The sequence below is a fragment of the Rhopilema esculentum genome, chromosome 20, assembly GCF_057945365.1.
Source record: "Rhopilema esculentum isolate cy_ngs chromosome 20, ASM5794536v1, whole genome shotgun sequence".
In the NCBI taxonomy this organism is placed as follows: domain Eukaryota; kingdom Metazoa; phylum Cnidaria; class Scyphozoa; order Rhizostomeae; family Rhizostomatidae; genus Rhopilema; species Rhopilema esculentum.
In genome coordinates, this window is record NC_142834.1 from 3135169 (window position 1) to 3149704 (window position 14536).

Below are 14536 nucleotides of genomic sequence, written 5' to 3' on the forward strand. Positions count from 1 at the left end.
ACACACTCACACACACACACACACGAATAAGAAAGGGCAATTTAAATATTCTTTGAATGCAAAAGCTCTCCTAGTTTTTGTGACAAGTGGGCTTCACAACATTTTTCATAGTCTCATTTTACAGTAGCCCATCCCCAACTTGTTATTGATTTGTTCTTAATTTTTGACAAATTTTGAATCTCGTGTTTTTATAAAATTGTTCTTACCGTAAAATTGTAAATAACCAGAGGGTAGTTTCGATATTGTTAGAGAAGAATAAGAGATTCACTTTCTTTAGGAAGCAAAATGTTTGAAATGTTTTTGGAAGTGTTGATGAAGCATTTATCTGACCCATGAATTGCTTTCTAACTGGTTAGTTATCAAAATAAGTGCAAAAGTTCTGACAGGTCAGAAAGCCACCAAAAATCCCAAACAATTTTCTATCGCCTCTTTAAACCTTTTTGCATTTAACTCTCAGAATATAAACTATTTTCTATCTCAAATGGAAAATATGACGCAGCTATAAGTAAGCCGAGCTAGGGTTAATCTTGCCAAAACAGAGTTAAACTTTACCAACGTAGCGTATTTCTGGACAGATCATTTGTTAACTAAACATTCATATCAGAGAAATTTTTTCATACAGGATGCGTGTTATTGTAAAAGAAGTGGAAAAGAAAGGTTAATATGGAGATTTCAAGTTGAAGGCATTCAATTTGATGAATAGCTTTGCCCCATTATAAGGCCTTGAGAAATCATCTTGTTATTTTTGCTCACGAATATGTTAATCAATAAACGTTTTGTGCAAAAAAATGGATAATGCGACAAGATCTCAAGCTCAACCTTTGCACTCGGTTTTGTCACAAAATGGCCTGGTTTCACTCTTGCAAAACAACAACAGTTGCTCTTGAACACAATGAATATCAAATAGGACTCCATTGAGAAGGCCTTGAAAGCTGGTGTACTTGGAGCAAAATGAGGGGAAAATCTTAAACATCAGAGATATGCGCAGACTCAAAGCAATTTATCTCTTAATCCTAGCTCAATAATAAAAAATTTTGCGTCCATTTTACGGTTAGAAAACGCCCTTTTACCAGCAGGGAACGACAAATTTACCAATAGGAAAGGCCCAAGGGAACATTTGGTTACGCAAAGGCAGTTTCATAGAATGACTTAAACATGAAAAATAAATAATACTTTGCATAAATATTATCCTTTCTTAACATTTTTGGAAAACTGGTAGGGGTGGGTGGGTTGAAGCTTGAACACATGATAGTCAGCAAACAAACAAAGTTGAAGCGTATACATTTCAATAGCAGAGAGGGTCGGGGTACCATTTCTCATTACCATTCAAAGATTTTCTATCAAATCTTGTTAACATTTTACCTAGATGACTTTTTAAGCAAAGAGCTTTTAACACGTCTGGTGCAATTTCTCATTATCATTCCTCCGAGATTGCTTATCATTGACTATTTATCACTGTCTACATATCATCTTGATGACTTTTTAGCAAAGAGCTTTTAAAGCGTCTTGTGACTAAAATTTTCGTAGCGCTCAAAGCGAAAACATAAGCTTGCTTAAGGGGGTTGACTTCATCAATGGTAAATGACACTTTATGACATCACCTTCATAAGAAAAAATATTGTTTAAAGGATGTTAGTATCAATAGGACCAAATAGTTGGCCAACCACTTTTTGCTTGTCAAATAAACCACATTTCATCACTCAGGAATATGGGTTTTGCTTTACAGTCGGTTTGTCGAGAAGTGGGTTGTACCAAGGTGTGCTCTGAATGAATTCCGCCCTTAAATCTATCATGTAGACATTTATTTGGCAACCTATGTCAAGTACCCTATGTTAAGTATCCTATGTTAAGTACCCTTTGTCGAGAATAATTTCATAGAGTTTCTTCTGGGAACCGTATGTCCCTGCTTTTGAATTAAAACACATCTTCAACTGTTTCTCGGGAAGGTCTTTTGCACATGTGATGTCATGATATACGTGAACGAGGCCAGGCTCGATTGCACGGAAAACGTCATATGCATTACTTGACACGAACCGTTCGTATAGCTCGACATCCTCAAGACCCCAACCTTGTATCGTTGTATCAAATCCACCTATTGCCATCAGGTCAAAACGGTACATACACGCGATTCCAAACGCGTAAAGTCTCCAGAAACCCGCGTTTCTACCATAGAAAAACGAGGTTTTTGGCATTGTGGTATTCCTAAAAGCCAGTTCTTGGTTGTATTGACTGAAAACTATAGGATAGTAGACTTGCTGTCCCTCAATGGCATTATTTCGGCATCGATCGAGAAACACTGAGTTGAAGTCAAGATCGACGTCACAGAAAAATAACAAAGAGGTTTTGGAAAACTGGCTGGCCCCCATGGAAAGTGCAAGAGAGCGAGAGAATGCCCCTTTCATATTTATCCATCTTATATCAGCACTTGGATATCTTTTCAAATATGATTTGACAATCGCGTACTGTTCCGTTCCAGGTGAGACATCTTTAAAGTACAAAATAAGCAGTTTGACAGGCTGCTTCGCCCTTAAGCAGATTTCTTCAAACGTTTTCATGAACCTTGTAAACGGGCCTAGCCGTCCAGCGAGAGGTAGCAGGAAGTGTATTACTGGAACCGAAGATTTAGCAGGCTCTACCATATAAACAAGGTTTCCAAATGGATGCTGTAAATAAGCGTGGTGTCGAACATGTACTGTCATCCGTCTGCGGTTATAACCTATATGCCGATGGTATTTCATAAGCAAGTCAAGCATATATTGTGAGCCGTGTACCGGATGGTGTCTCTTATAACCATGATTTAACCGTTTAAACTCAAGGGTCCGATGAAGAACTTTTCTCGCTTCTTTATTAACGATCATCATTGTTTGGCCAAGAACCTGATTTAGGCCATCTCTTGTAGGGTTTATCATTCCAATCTCGGGTGAGTCATGACTGTAAGAATATATTTTCCGGGCTGTAAACATGTCCCAGTCCGGCGATTGGTCCTTTGGCATCTTATGTCCGAAATCCCTTATATCATTAAGCATTGCAAGTTCATCCACAGCGAAGCTTGAAGCGTTTTTCGCCAGCAGCTTGTCAAGAACTCGTAAACGGCGTTGTTCCAGCACAGTTTCATGAAGCAAATCCTGGATTTTCAACTTGATAAAATGTACGTGAAGACGATACATGTAAGGGGCCTTTTTGACCGGGTGCAGGGTGATAGCGTTGCGGACAGATTTCGTGTTCAGGTTGTTGGTGAAAGCATGCTCCTCCGAGTGGTTGTGATAGAACAGTGACTGCATCTACAAGGGAAGGAAGACTTTTAGCAGGTATCAGGCTAGGGCGAATTTCTAATTAACTTGAGATTTAGACAGAGATTTTGCGATGCTATTTCGAGATTTTTCCAGGCTATTCAATGCTGTAGCGAGGCTTTTCTGAAATGTATACATGTATCATAGGAGCTGTCTAGTTTCCATACTGCTCGACCTAATGACGTAATTGGTTTACACTAACCCTTACCCTAAACCTAAACCTAACCCTAAACCTAACCCTTACCCTTACCCTAACCCTAACCCTCACCCTAACCCTACCCCTAACCCCAACCTTAACCCTTTACTTGAAATAATTAATCATACTAATTTATGACTATTAATCATGCTTATTTATGACTATCAGGTCGAGCAATATGGAAACTAGACAATTCCTGTATCATAAGTCTACTCCGTAATGCAGAGAGGCTAGTTACGCTGTACAATCTCGAATAGTCTTCCATACGCTCATGAGGCGCACAAGCTTCGATATACAGCCAGAATCGTATTTACGAGTGAATTGGAAATGATTTCGCACATTACTGAGTTTCAGTTCATTTTAAAACGTTACTATGAAACTTAGTTTTATAATTCTTATATGATGTTTTAAAGCAATATTATGAAATTCATATTGAAATTATGTTTGCACGAAGTTTTCTTGTCTTCGATCGACTCGCGCAATCTACATATAGCCTGAGCTGAGTTCAGGGACGGGTTTAGGGGGATGCAGAGAATGCGACACCCCCCAACATTTCTGTGTCCTTCGGTAAATTTTGCTTCCATTCGGAAAAATCGTTTTTTGGTAGTCAGTAGTAGCAAAATAACGCCAAGATGTTACTTTACTTATCTTATTATCTTCTTTACCTTAAAGTCAAGAACCAAATTGTGAAAAAAGGGGGTTTCCACATTTTTCCGTAATGGGCGTCACTACTTGAAGGGTGTGGCACCAAAATTTAATTATTATCTAACACTGGTCAATGGTCATTTAAAAAAAATGTTTATCTATATAGGTAGATAGTTATAGATATAAAGGGTGTATCTTTTGCATTGACAAGCCTATCCCCAACAAACTCTGTTTTATCATCAACGCTTTGCATTAAAATTCATGCTTTCAATATTTAAACGCTGACATACTCTGATTTAAGACATTAGTCAGAAACTGATCAGGAAGAAGAAATGGATTATTGCACAAAACCATTTATAATCTGTCAAAAAATGTAATTCTTTTAATTGGATACGAATCACAAAGTATGAAAAATGTACGTTATGAAAGGGGATAGTGTCTTAATATTAAGGCAGAACACAGAATAACAAGAATTTTTTCGACTCGAAAATCATAACAGGCCTTGACTGGTACAGCTTCCAAATTGGAGACAGCTGCCTTCACATAAAGGGGTTTTGAGAAAAGCCTCAGACCATCTGTCAGATCAACAGGGAACCCAAAAGGGGAGACAAATCTAGTATACAGTAAATGATCCATGTTTATAGCTTAAAACATATCATTGTAACTAGAATATTAGCAATTTTATTTAGCAATTTTAAAGTGTTGAAATAACCTTAGGACATTAATTTTATATTAGCAATTTAAAGTGTTGAAATAACCTTAGGACAAATGTGCCTTGTGCAGGGACATCATAAGCATTTCAAAGTTAGAAGGGCACCAGTAAGTTCTAACATAAATGGCACTTTTCCAGAAGTTCTAGATAGGTCACGTGTAAGAAAAAGGGGCCTTTTCCAAGACTTGGATGCACGTGCACCTGATGGTTTCGGCATTCCTGGTCTCGCGGATCTTGTTTCAAAACAGAATACCAATAAAATCACCTCGACAGTTCTGGCTAAAAAACCGATTTTTCATATTTTAGAATGTTTTTGGTAAAAGTATATCGATCAGAAACTATTACACCGGCATGGTGAACAATTGAAGCTTTTCTGAGGCCGTTTACACATCATATAGAATTTTCTGAATGTAGAAAAACAACATGGGTCCATAGCTCTAAGACAAGCTAAAATACATTCTTGCACACAATGGCCAACTAAACACATCAACGAAACCATTTCATCCAAAGTTAGCATACATTAACCAATGCTCCTCAGATAAGTCTTTTAATCTATCCTTTAAGGAAATGATTCATCGTATAAAACAATTATCAATATAATAACTTTGTCAAAGAAATATTCTGTGTAAAAAACCCAGACGGGCCTTAATTCGCTTAAGCAGAGACACTGTAAAATAATTTTGGCAATGAAAATAGGATGTTGCTAAAGGCTTAGCTGTTATAAATTCTGTTCTGGTTTGTTTAAATATAGTAAGTCTATTCCTGAACACATTTGTAACCACAAAGCTATGATCCTTTTAACGGGTAGATTTCCTTGTAAAACCACTTAGTTTGGATTAAAAAGCAAGCTGGCACTAAAAACAGGAACATGCAAAAATTGTATCAAAAATTTTTTATTTATGGCATTGTCAGGGAATGACGTTCTAAAAGAAGACAGTTTGATATAAAACCAGTTTTTTCCAGATGGGCTTTATTTATTTTCAGCTGTTTTCATTCAATTCCGTTTTTTAAATAGGTTATTCTGTTTTTTTGTCAGTTCTTGTAGCGTTCTTTTTTATGTTTTTCTAAGTTTAGAAAAAAATCATTTCCAGTTCACAGTCCTAAGTAATGAAATGCCTAAGACCTGAATTTTGTTCCCTGACTATTGGTCAGAATTTTTCAATGACTAATTTACACTGGTAAAAATCGACATCAGTTCGAGCTTGCTTTCAATGGAGATCACGAAGAAAAAGGAATGAAGAGAAACATTGATGCTCAAACACGATAATTGACCTCACCATTTGGTAATCATCAGGGCCCACGCCACGCAGTTTATTGTGGGGGGGGGGGGCCAAGCCTTGCAAAAGTGGGTGGGGGTCAAGGCGTCTTTCACCTTCTATTGCAGCTTCGAAATCATTTGCTTCGGAAAAAATGGTGAGGCCATGGCCACCCCGCCCCCCTTCCCCGGGTGGCGTGGGCCTTGATCAAGAAAACATATATATTGAGCAGATGCTTCTTTTGATGGCCCCCTTTTTAATGGCAGTTTGGGTGTTAGGAGTAAAGTGTAAGCAGTTGTAAAGAGCTTTGCTTTATGAAAGGAGATGGTGTGTTGCGTTGGAAGGAGATGCCGTGTTTTGTGTTAAGTATTACCCTGTTTTTAAATCGATTGATTTTCACTGAAAGAAAGATTCTAACATTGAAGAGAAGCGGGTAGCCATATTGAACAGGAATATGTAGAAGGGCCTAGCACTCACTCTAAGCCAAAATGCGTCTTCCTGAGCCATATAAAACATAATAAAACATGATTCAGATGGAATGCACTACAATAAGGCTGATATCCCGTTCAAAATATCAGAAAAGTGAACTTTTAGCAATCCGAAACTAACCTCGAAAGCCCAAGTGCAGGAGACCCCAACAAACATCTTGATGCATCGGCCCACCTCCACATCTTCGTGCGTTGTAACCAAGTGTTGCAAGCAGTATTCCACGTAGGGCACCACTTTCCTTAAAGTGCTTCTGCTAAGTATGACTCCAGGGCCACCCATGCAGAAGTTGTCACCCCATCCCAAACCCAACATTCCTTTCTCGTCTTGACGCCCTGTGCCCGCTTGGCCTATATAGTAGTCTTCAGTACTGTTTAAAGTTCTTAAGAAGGTTTCCAGTTTGTCTGTGCGCACATACACATCGTCATCGCAGCGCATAAACCACTCATAATCGTCTATAAAGTGGTCGTGCATATATTTCAACATCATCATAGACTTCCTCTGCGGTGGATACGAATCGTCAACCCCATCTAAACTCACAACTGGCAAATCTGTTCGCCTTGAGCTGCTGCTGGAGAAGAACGCCAGTGAACCATGCAACGAGCTTCCCCATGTTTCAAAAACTGCTTTGGCTCTGTTGTCGAGAAACTTCTCTGCAGTCATAACGCCAACAAAGATCAGCTGCTTTCGACCGGGCGTGATTTTCGTAGGCCTGTTTTCTTGTATAGTCTGAGGGAACGGTAAGTGGCATCGCCTCGTTGGGAAAGCGAGTAGAGTTCGTCGTAGTATCAAAGGAATCAGAAATCCGATTGTTAGGCCGCTTAATAATAGGAAAATACCGCGTAATGTGAACGTCCTGGACTTCATTCTCGTCATCTGACGTTTTAGGCCACTCTTAAGAACCCGAATACAGCGTGATAAGAAAAAAAATATCTGCAAATGACCGGCGTGTCATTGATTCAGGTTGAAAAGTTCAAACTATCGAACAAAAACTGTTTAAAGTCAAATCGGTTTGATGCTTAATTTCAGTTGTCTCAGCTGTTTTCAATAAAGCCATTATTTGCTCACAGTTCCTTGATCTTGGCCTCGTTAGTCAAGTACCTGGTCGCAACGGGTATTAGCAAAGCAGAGTCACGGCTGAAACAGGTACCGCGAAGCTTCCAACACTTCATTAAACTAAAGGAACAAGCAACACAAAAGCTGTAATTATATCACTGCTTGTTTACCCCTAATACCAGCTGATATACCTCATGGCCTTGTAATCACGATTGTTTGGCCTTGTAATCAGGAATGTTTCTTGGCTGCTTGACCCACATTTTACATTTTCAAACCCAATATATACAGCTTTAGGTATAGCTCCGAAGAAAGATGTTACTAAGTTGCGCCGAATTTTACGTTTTTGTTAAAAATCGACTCTTTTCAGATGCCAATATTTATACTTTTGAAAACAATATAAACTAAATTCTTGCTAACAGGCTTTTTGAATCTAAAACATATGCATTAATTGCAAAAATTACTTGGAACATCCAACGCTGCGCTTTTCTACTATTCATTTATTTTCCCGATCACCTCTATTTTCCTTCCCCCCCTCAGAACAACGTTAGAAGTACAGAAAAGTATAATACACGCTGCAAGAAAAAGCATACTCAAGAACCCTTTTCTTTTTTCTACAGTAAATCAACATTCTTCCAACGGGGAGTGGGGGGATAAAGGGGGGAGGCTAAATTTGTCTCTGAAAACTGACGTTAGTGTTACAAGAACTTTGGCAGTGATTGTATTTAGCCTAGAAAAGAAAAACCTTTGAAAAAGAAAAACCTTTAAGTAGAGATGCGAGTCAAAAGAGCAATAAGATTGTATATTTTTTCATGAAAAACTTCTATAGCCTCTAGCGAGAGATGCCTCCGTTTTGCGAAAGAACATTTAACTTCTAAAGGCACTGTTAAACTGTCAGATATTTTCCCTCAAATACTTAACAGGAGTTAATACCTTTGAATATTCCATAGAGTTACTACCTATAAATATAAAATAATATTTATATTCGTGCATAACTAAAGGACAACTTACAATAATAGCGCAAAAAAATCTTTCCTCCTTTTTGCATTTTGATAAATATCTGATAAGGAAATCTGACTGTATAACAGGGCTTTAAAGCGTGTGTGTCACCAATGCAAAACTTCTTGACAGCTAACAAACCAATCAAGACATTTTGTAAAGGTTTTGGAATTGTGTCAGTATAGACTCGAGACCTTCAAGTGTCATTTTTACCTCATTTCCTTTGGTTTTTTTAACATTTTCTTTTCGTCTAGCAAAGTTAATTCGTCTGAGGGGTCTTGAATGGCTCCGTATGTTAAACGCACAAGTTGCACAACCAGTTTAACGCACATTTTCCATGTTGGTTAGTTCAGAACCGCCTTTGGGTATAAACCTAGTCACCTTTGGTTACAATCCAAGTTGTTATTCCATGACAAATTTTTTGCGGAAATAACTAAATATGGACAAAAAACGTAGATACTTTTCTTTGCAATACTTAAAATATGCGTTTTTCAGTTCGTTTTCATTTAACTGGAGACATATATAGTTGAAACGACAAAGTTGAAACAAGAAGCAGATCAAATCTGAAAATTAAATGTGCGAGAGTCCTAGAAAGAAGGTTTTGATTGCAATAAGAGATGTGAAAAATGTCTGCTCTATCGTGTCCGGATACTAGGGGGCTTGAATGTTCATAATTTTGGAAGCATAGAATGCCTTTTGTTAATTGAAACATTCAAAATAGGAAGGGATTGAAGTATTCGTCAGACACTCCCGCCTCCTCAAAGTATAAGACATCGGAAAATACCACAAAAAACTCAACAGTAATTTGCAGTCTGGTAATATGAGATTAATTTCCCAGTGGGTCTACTCTCATTCAGTGGCGTACCCGAGCTCATCCAAGAGATCTAAAAAGACCCCTTTCCTCTGACTTATAAACTCATTTTTTTACAGAAACAAAGGTCGATGTTGAGTACTCCAGTTTCTTAATGTTCTGGAAATTTCTAAGAGTTTTTTAATTATGATGTCATGAACGATGTTGTGAAATGCCTGTGGCCTTTTTTCTCACGTCAAGAGATTCGCTTCCGTTCCGATGCTGTATTTAGATGTGGGAAGTATATTTTTATCCCTTGTGTCTTAAGTTTTAGGCCAACGGGGCAATCTTGTTCTTGGATTTTACAAAATTTCGTTGTTCTCAGTTTTATCACGATTTAATAGTTTCTTAATTTTTTAGCTTCGAGTACTGAAGTTTCTTAATTTTTTCTGACTGTCCAGTACTCGTTTCTTACAGCCAGTTTCTTTTAAAAAATGAGTGAGATAAGATATAATACCAAAAAATGATAAACTTTGCTTTACACAAATAGACACAGTGAACAGGAGTTCCTGCTCTGCTGTCACACCATTTTGTCAAAAACAGTCAAACCTGTATTTATTGGGGAATGCTGAAGTTCTTCTAATATGATCCTTGTTTTTAAAGGGTTTATAGGTTTATCTAGAATAGTGATAAGTGAAAAAGGAACACATCGTGAAACAAAACTGCCAGCATTTCTATCACAAGTTGCAAATGACCTTATACATACAAAAGTCTTTTCTTCCAAATAATGTATTGATAAAAATTGAGGTGGTGCTCTTTCTAAAGAATCTTTGGGTCTCATAATTATATCAATGGACAAATTACATGCAAGCAATTTGTTTTATGCATCATTTGTTTTGGTTTCATGATGCAGTGATAATGTCAGCAAAGAGGAGTCTTGAACTAGATTGGTTTTTAAAAAACACCCTATTTCAGTGTTTTGTCCAAATTCCAAAATGTATCTCTTTTTCTAAGTTTCACTATACCAGGTTAGAGTAAAAAACCATCCCTTTTTCAGAAGTTTCCCAGTTGAGCTTGGGTACACCTCTGAATGAGGGGGACAGGCCGGGTTTAATTTTTGCATGGTCGATGAAGTAATTAACAGCTTGGATGTTAATAAACTGAACTTAGGGTTGTTTAGCTGGTCTCGCCCGAAGCATTTAGGTTTGTTATCTTACAGATCTTCGTAGTTTCTTCTGTTAACTTGTGGAAGACAGTGCCGTCGGAACGAATTCGTGTTGGGGGGGAGCTGCCCATTGCATTGCTTCCGATTCAGTACCCTGTTATAAAGGAAATATAGTACAGTGTGGCAAATTTTCATGGGGGCTGGGGCTTCAGCCCCCTGCTTCTGAAGGAGGAAGGTGGAGGAAGTCGATACTAGAAGTATTGGCAATACTTTTGAAAATAGCTACGAGAGACCGTCTTGCTTAGAAAATGACGTAACTACCATACCAGCTTGAGCCCGTACCGGTAAGATATAGATATGTCTTTAGTTCACATTAACACATTTCCATTCCGGTATGCCTATTGACGTTGTGAAATACTGGTGTTGTATTATCCTGGTACGGTACCACCAGTATCTGGAAACCGGTTCTCAATGTGTTGTTCTGGGTGGTTTGAAACATGCACAGGTAGACATAGATAGAGCTGTCTAAAATGAAATTTTGTTTATTTCATCGATTGAGTGTAAATTGTGAGCCAGGGCGGAAATCCATTTTTTAGGTGGGAGGGGGGAGGGCCATGTCTACGAGCAAGCAAATTTGCCGATATATGACAAAATTTACCGACAAAAGCGTGTCTTAACCGATAATTTAGCAAAATCTAGGGCACTTGCCACTAATTGTGAGCAAGTGAAAATTTCTTGCCCTTGATTGAAAATTTCTGTAGCTTTCTGGGTGCCGTTTAGAAGTACAGTCGGCTCTGTCTAATTTGAACTCGGGTAATTCTAGCCTTCGGTAATTCGAGTGACCATCGCTGGTCCATTTTGAAGTTTCCAAACAAACTGTTATAAAAACCTCTATTATTTGACAACCTTTGGCGTCCGCAGATAAAAACAACCATTTTAATTCGAATTTCTTTGAATGTTACAAAGTAAACTGATAATCTACTTGCTATTTTTGCTGTTTTTTTTAATTTTTCCCGAAATTGACGTCTTAGTAATTTTTGGAAATCTTTTCCTTCAATATTACATACAGCGCCGTCTGAACTTTCAGTCACCCAACGTAGAAAAAGTAGTTGCATCAGCTACTAGAGAATAGCTGTCTGTGTTTGTAGTCAAAAAATCGAAGAAAATGAGGTGCCTTCAGTGCAGTGGCAAGGCAGGGGGTGCAGCAAGGGTTGAATTAATTTCATGGAGCTGGGCTAAAATCTTCCTGAAAATTATGTTAGAGCATGATAATTTCTGAAATTTACTGCAATGATCTCGCAGCGACTGAGCGTTTTATTCTTGCACTGAATTATCGGGAATCTCATTCAAGAATATCATATGTCCTTGTTTGCTTTCACTTTCTACGTTGTAACTACGTGGTAGGTTATGCATAATAGCTAATAAAGAGTTTGGGCCTAAAGCTAAACGAACTTGAAAGATGATCTGCAGTTTGAGGTCACAAGAAAGGTGGTCACAAGGAAGGTGGGTTGTTAAGAAACTCGTACTTGAACGTTTAGCTTTATATTTGCAGATTTAGCTAGCGTATAGATCTTATTCACCTCGAGTATGCCCCTTTCAAAATAAATGAATGGAGCCATGTGCGAGACATCCCGTCATTAATGATAGGTTATAAAGCAGAATTAATTTCCTAGCCTATACGCCGGGTTCACAAATAAAAATAGGATTTTAAAAAGAAAGATTAACTTCCATTTGGGTATTTCTTTGAAACTTCGCAGGACGTAAAGTCAAAACAACGCGATTAGGCTCTATTTTTAAAAATGATTCTACCAGCTGCTGATTAGCATTGCTGACGAAATTTTGCTGACATCAAAGATTTCTTCGCGCCATTTGTTATGTCCAGCCTCGAACTCGTATAAACCCCTTGTTTGGCTCCAAATAGGTCTTGCACAATATATAAAATATATTAACAACGAAAAAACGCATTATTAAATTAAAAATACCATACCTCCAATGCCCAAGTGCAAGATATACCAGCAAAGTAATGCAAGCATCTCCCAACTTCGACATCCTCGTGATGTGTCACTGTTGCATTCATGCATCGTTTAATGTGTGGAACAAATTTACGCAAAGTTGAGCTACTGATTACAACACCAGGTCCACCCATACAATAATTTTCGCTTTGCTCCAGTTTCAAATAGGCCTTCGCCTCTGTTTGCGCCACCCCCGCACATCCTAGATAAACATCCTCACTACTGTCCAAGTTAATAATGAATTCTTTTAGTTTGTCTGTGCGCACATACACATCGTCATCGCAGCGCATAAACCACTCATAATCGTCTATAAAGTGATCGTGCATATATTTCAACATCATCATAGACTTCCTCTGCGGTGGATACGAATCGTCAACCCCATCTAAACTCACAACTGGCAAATCTGTTCGCCTTGAGCTGCTGCTGGAGAAGAACGCCAGCGAACCATGCAACGAGCTTCCCCATGTTTCAAAAACTGCTTTGGCTCTGTTCTCGAGAAACTTCTCTGCAGTCATAACGCCAACAAAGATCGACCGCTTTCGACCGGGCGTGATTTTCGTAGGCCTGTTCTCATGTCCTGTTTGAGGTATTCCTGTGTTGCTCTGGTCTGCATGCAAATATATCAGCCATTGTCGAAACACCGAGGGGGCGAAAAACCCGATTGCTATGCCACTTAAAAACAGAAAACCTGTCCGAATTCCAACTGCTCTTAACTTCATGTTGTCCTTTAGCTTGTTCCACAACTCATCGCCCCCTATATTAACAAAAAATTGTTACTTTCCTGAACTGGTGCACACATCAAAGCATGGTAGAACTTCCACTCAACCAGCTTTCAATAACAAAGCGCTGCAAAGATCGCCAAATTGCTAGTCATCTCAAATTATCTCCAGATTTTGATGTGATTTCAATTGAAAAGATGTTTCACCATAACTTGAACCCATCACCATACTTAAAACATCTTCATACAACTTAAGGCAAATTTTATTGCGTTCAATTCGAGGCACCTACGGCTGAGCCGAAGTTATTAAGTTGCTACCAAACTGACTTTACAGCTTGAAGTTCCACCTGTTCAACGACAATCACCTTTTGACTTCCACCTTTGATCGTTTGGGGGAGTTATGTGTCGAGAATTCTGTGTCGAGACACGCTCGCACGCAAAATTACAAGAATGCTTAACCAAAAGAATTGATAGGTGCGCTGGCACGATCAATGACAAGAACGAAAGCATGTTCGCAATTTCAATTTTACAAAAATAAGCAAATTCTCTAGAACCGATAAACTTTTATGAAAACCTATTAAGCGAAATCTACTTACAAAATCCCTGACGAACGCCTAGTGGAAAGATCTTTTCGCCCAGTCTAAGATGACCCCTTTTAAATTGTTTGAAAAAATCTATTGAGGGTTAGACCTTTTTTCTATTGTAATTTATGTGCAATTGTAAAAATATTTCGATATGGTGGCTTAAAAATATTTTGGTTTTAAGTAATACCATCTTTACAAGAACGAAATAAGAAATATTTCCCGTTTGATTAGGTAAGTCAGTATTTGTCAACGTTTTTTGATCCACGGCACATTTTTTATTGTAAAATTACGAGGCAAGCCACCAACAGAAAATGTGAAAAAGTGTTACTCGGTGGCCTTTATTAACAATTTGAAGTCGTTCTAATCGAAGCGTCTTAAATAAGAATCAAATAAACATAAAAAGTACTTGACAATGAAAAACAATATTTTTATTCACTCAGGGTGAAACCCGGGCTTGTTTTTTTCAGACCAATTAGGTGAAATTGGAGAGTCTTCCGCGGCACACTACTGTGCCAAATATCTTTAGCATCTAAGTATTCTTTCCGATATATCACGGCTTACTAGTGTGCCACGGTAAAGTGGTTGAAAAACTCTGCCGTAACTGGTTAAAGGAAAGAATACTGAAGTTTT

General features: G+C 38.2%; 1 protein-coding gene across 2 annotated transcripts; it reads right to left on the reverse strand.

The window, feature by feature from the left end:
- Positions 1-600: 600 nt before the first annotated feature.
- LOC135687434 (chondroitin sulfate synthase 1) lies at positions 601-14369 on the reverse strand. 2 transcript variants are annotated; one of them, XM_065203993.2, is made up of 2 exons: positions 12580-14369; positions 601-3281 (listed from the first exon to the last, which is right to left on the reverse strand). In XM_065203993.2, exons 1-2 carry the CDS (start codon positions 13321-13323, stop codon positions 1842-1844), a joined length of 2184 nt encoding a protein of 727 aa, XP_065060065.2. In that variant the 5' UTR covers positions 13324-14369; the 3' UTR covers positions 601-1841. The 2 variants fall into 2 exon arrangements, with proteins under 2 accessions (XP_065060065.2, XP_065060064.2); XM_065203992.2 differs by lacking the exon at positions 12580-14369 and adding an exon at positions 6709-8500.
- Between the last annotated feature and the right edge of the window lie 167 nt (positions 14370-14536).

What these genes read in the sequence shown, in the direction of transcription:
- LOC135687434 (XM_065203992.2), bottom strand. Translation starts at nt 7,461, where the DNA reads ATGACGAGAATGAAGTCCAGGACGTTCACATTACGCGGTATTTTCCTA. An exon ending in CCTGCACTTGGGCTTTCGAG is followed by an intron (nt 3,282 to 6,708) that starts GTTAGTTTCGGA and finishes CTTCCCTTGTAG; the next exon opens with ATGCAGTCACTGTTCTATCA.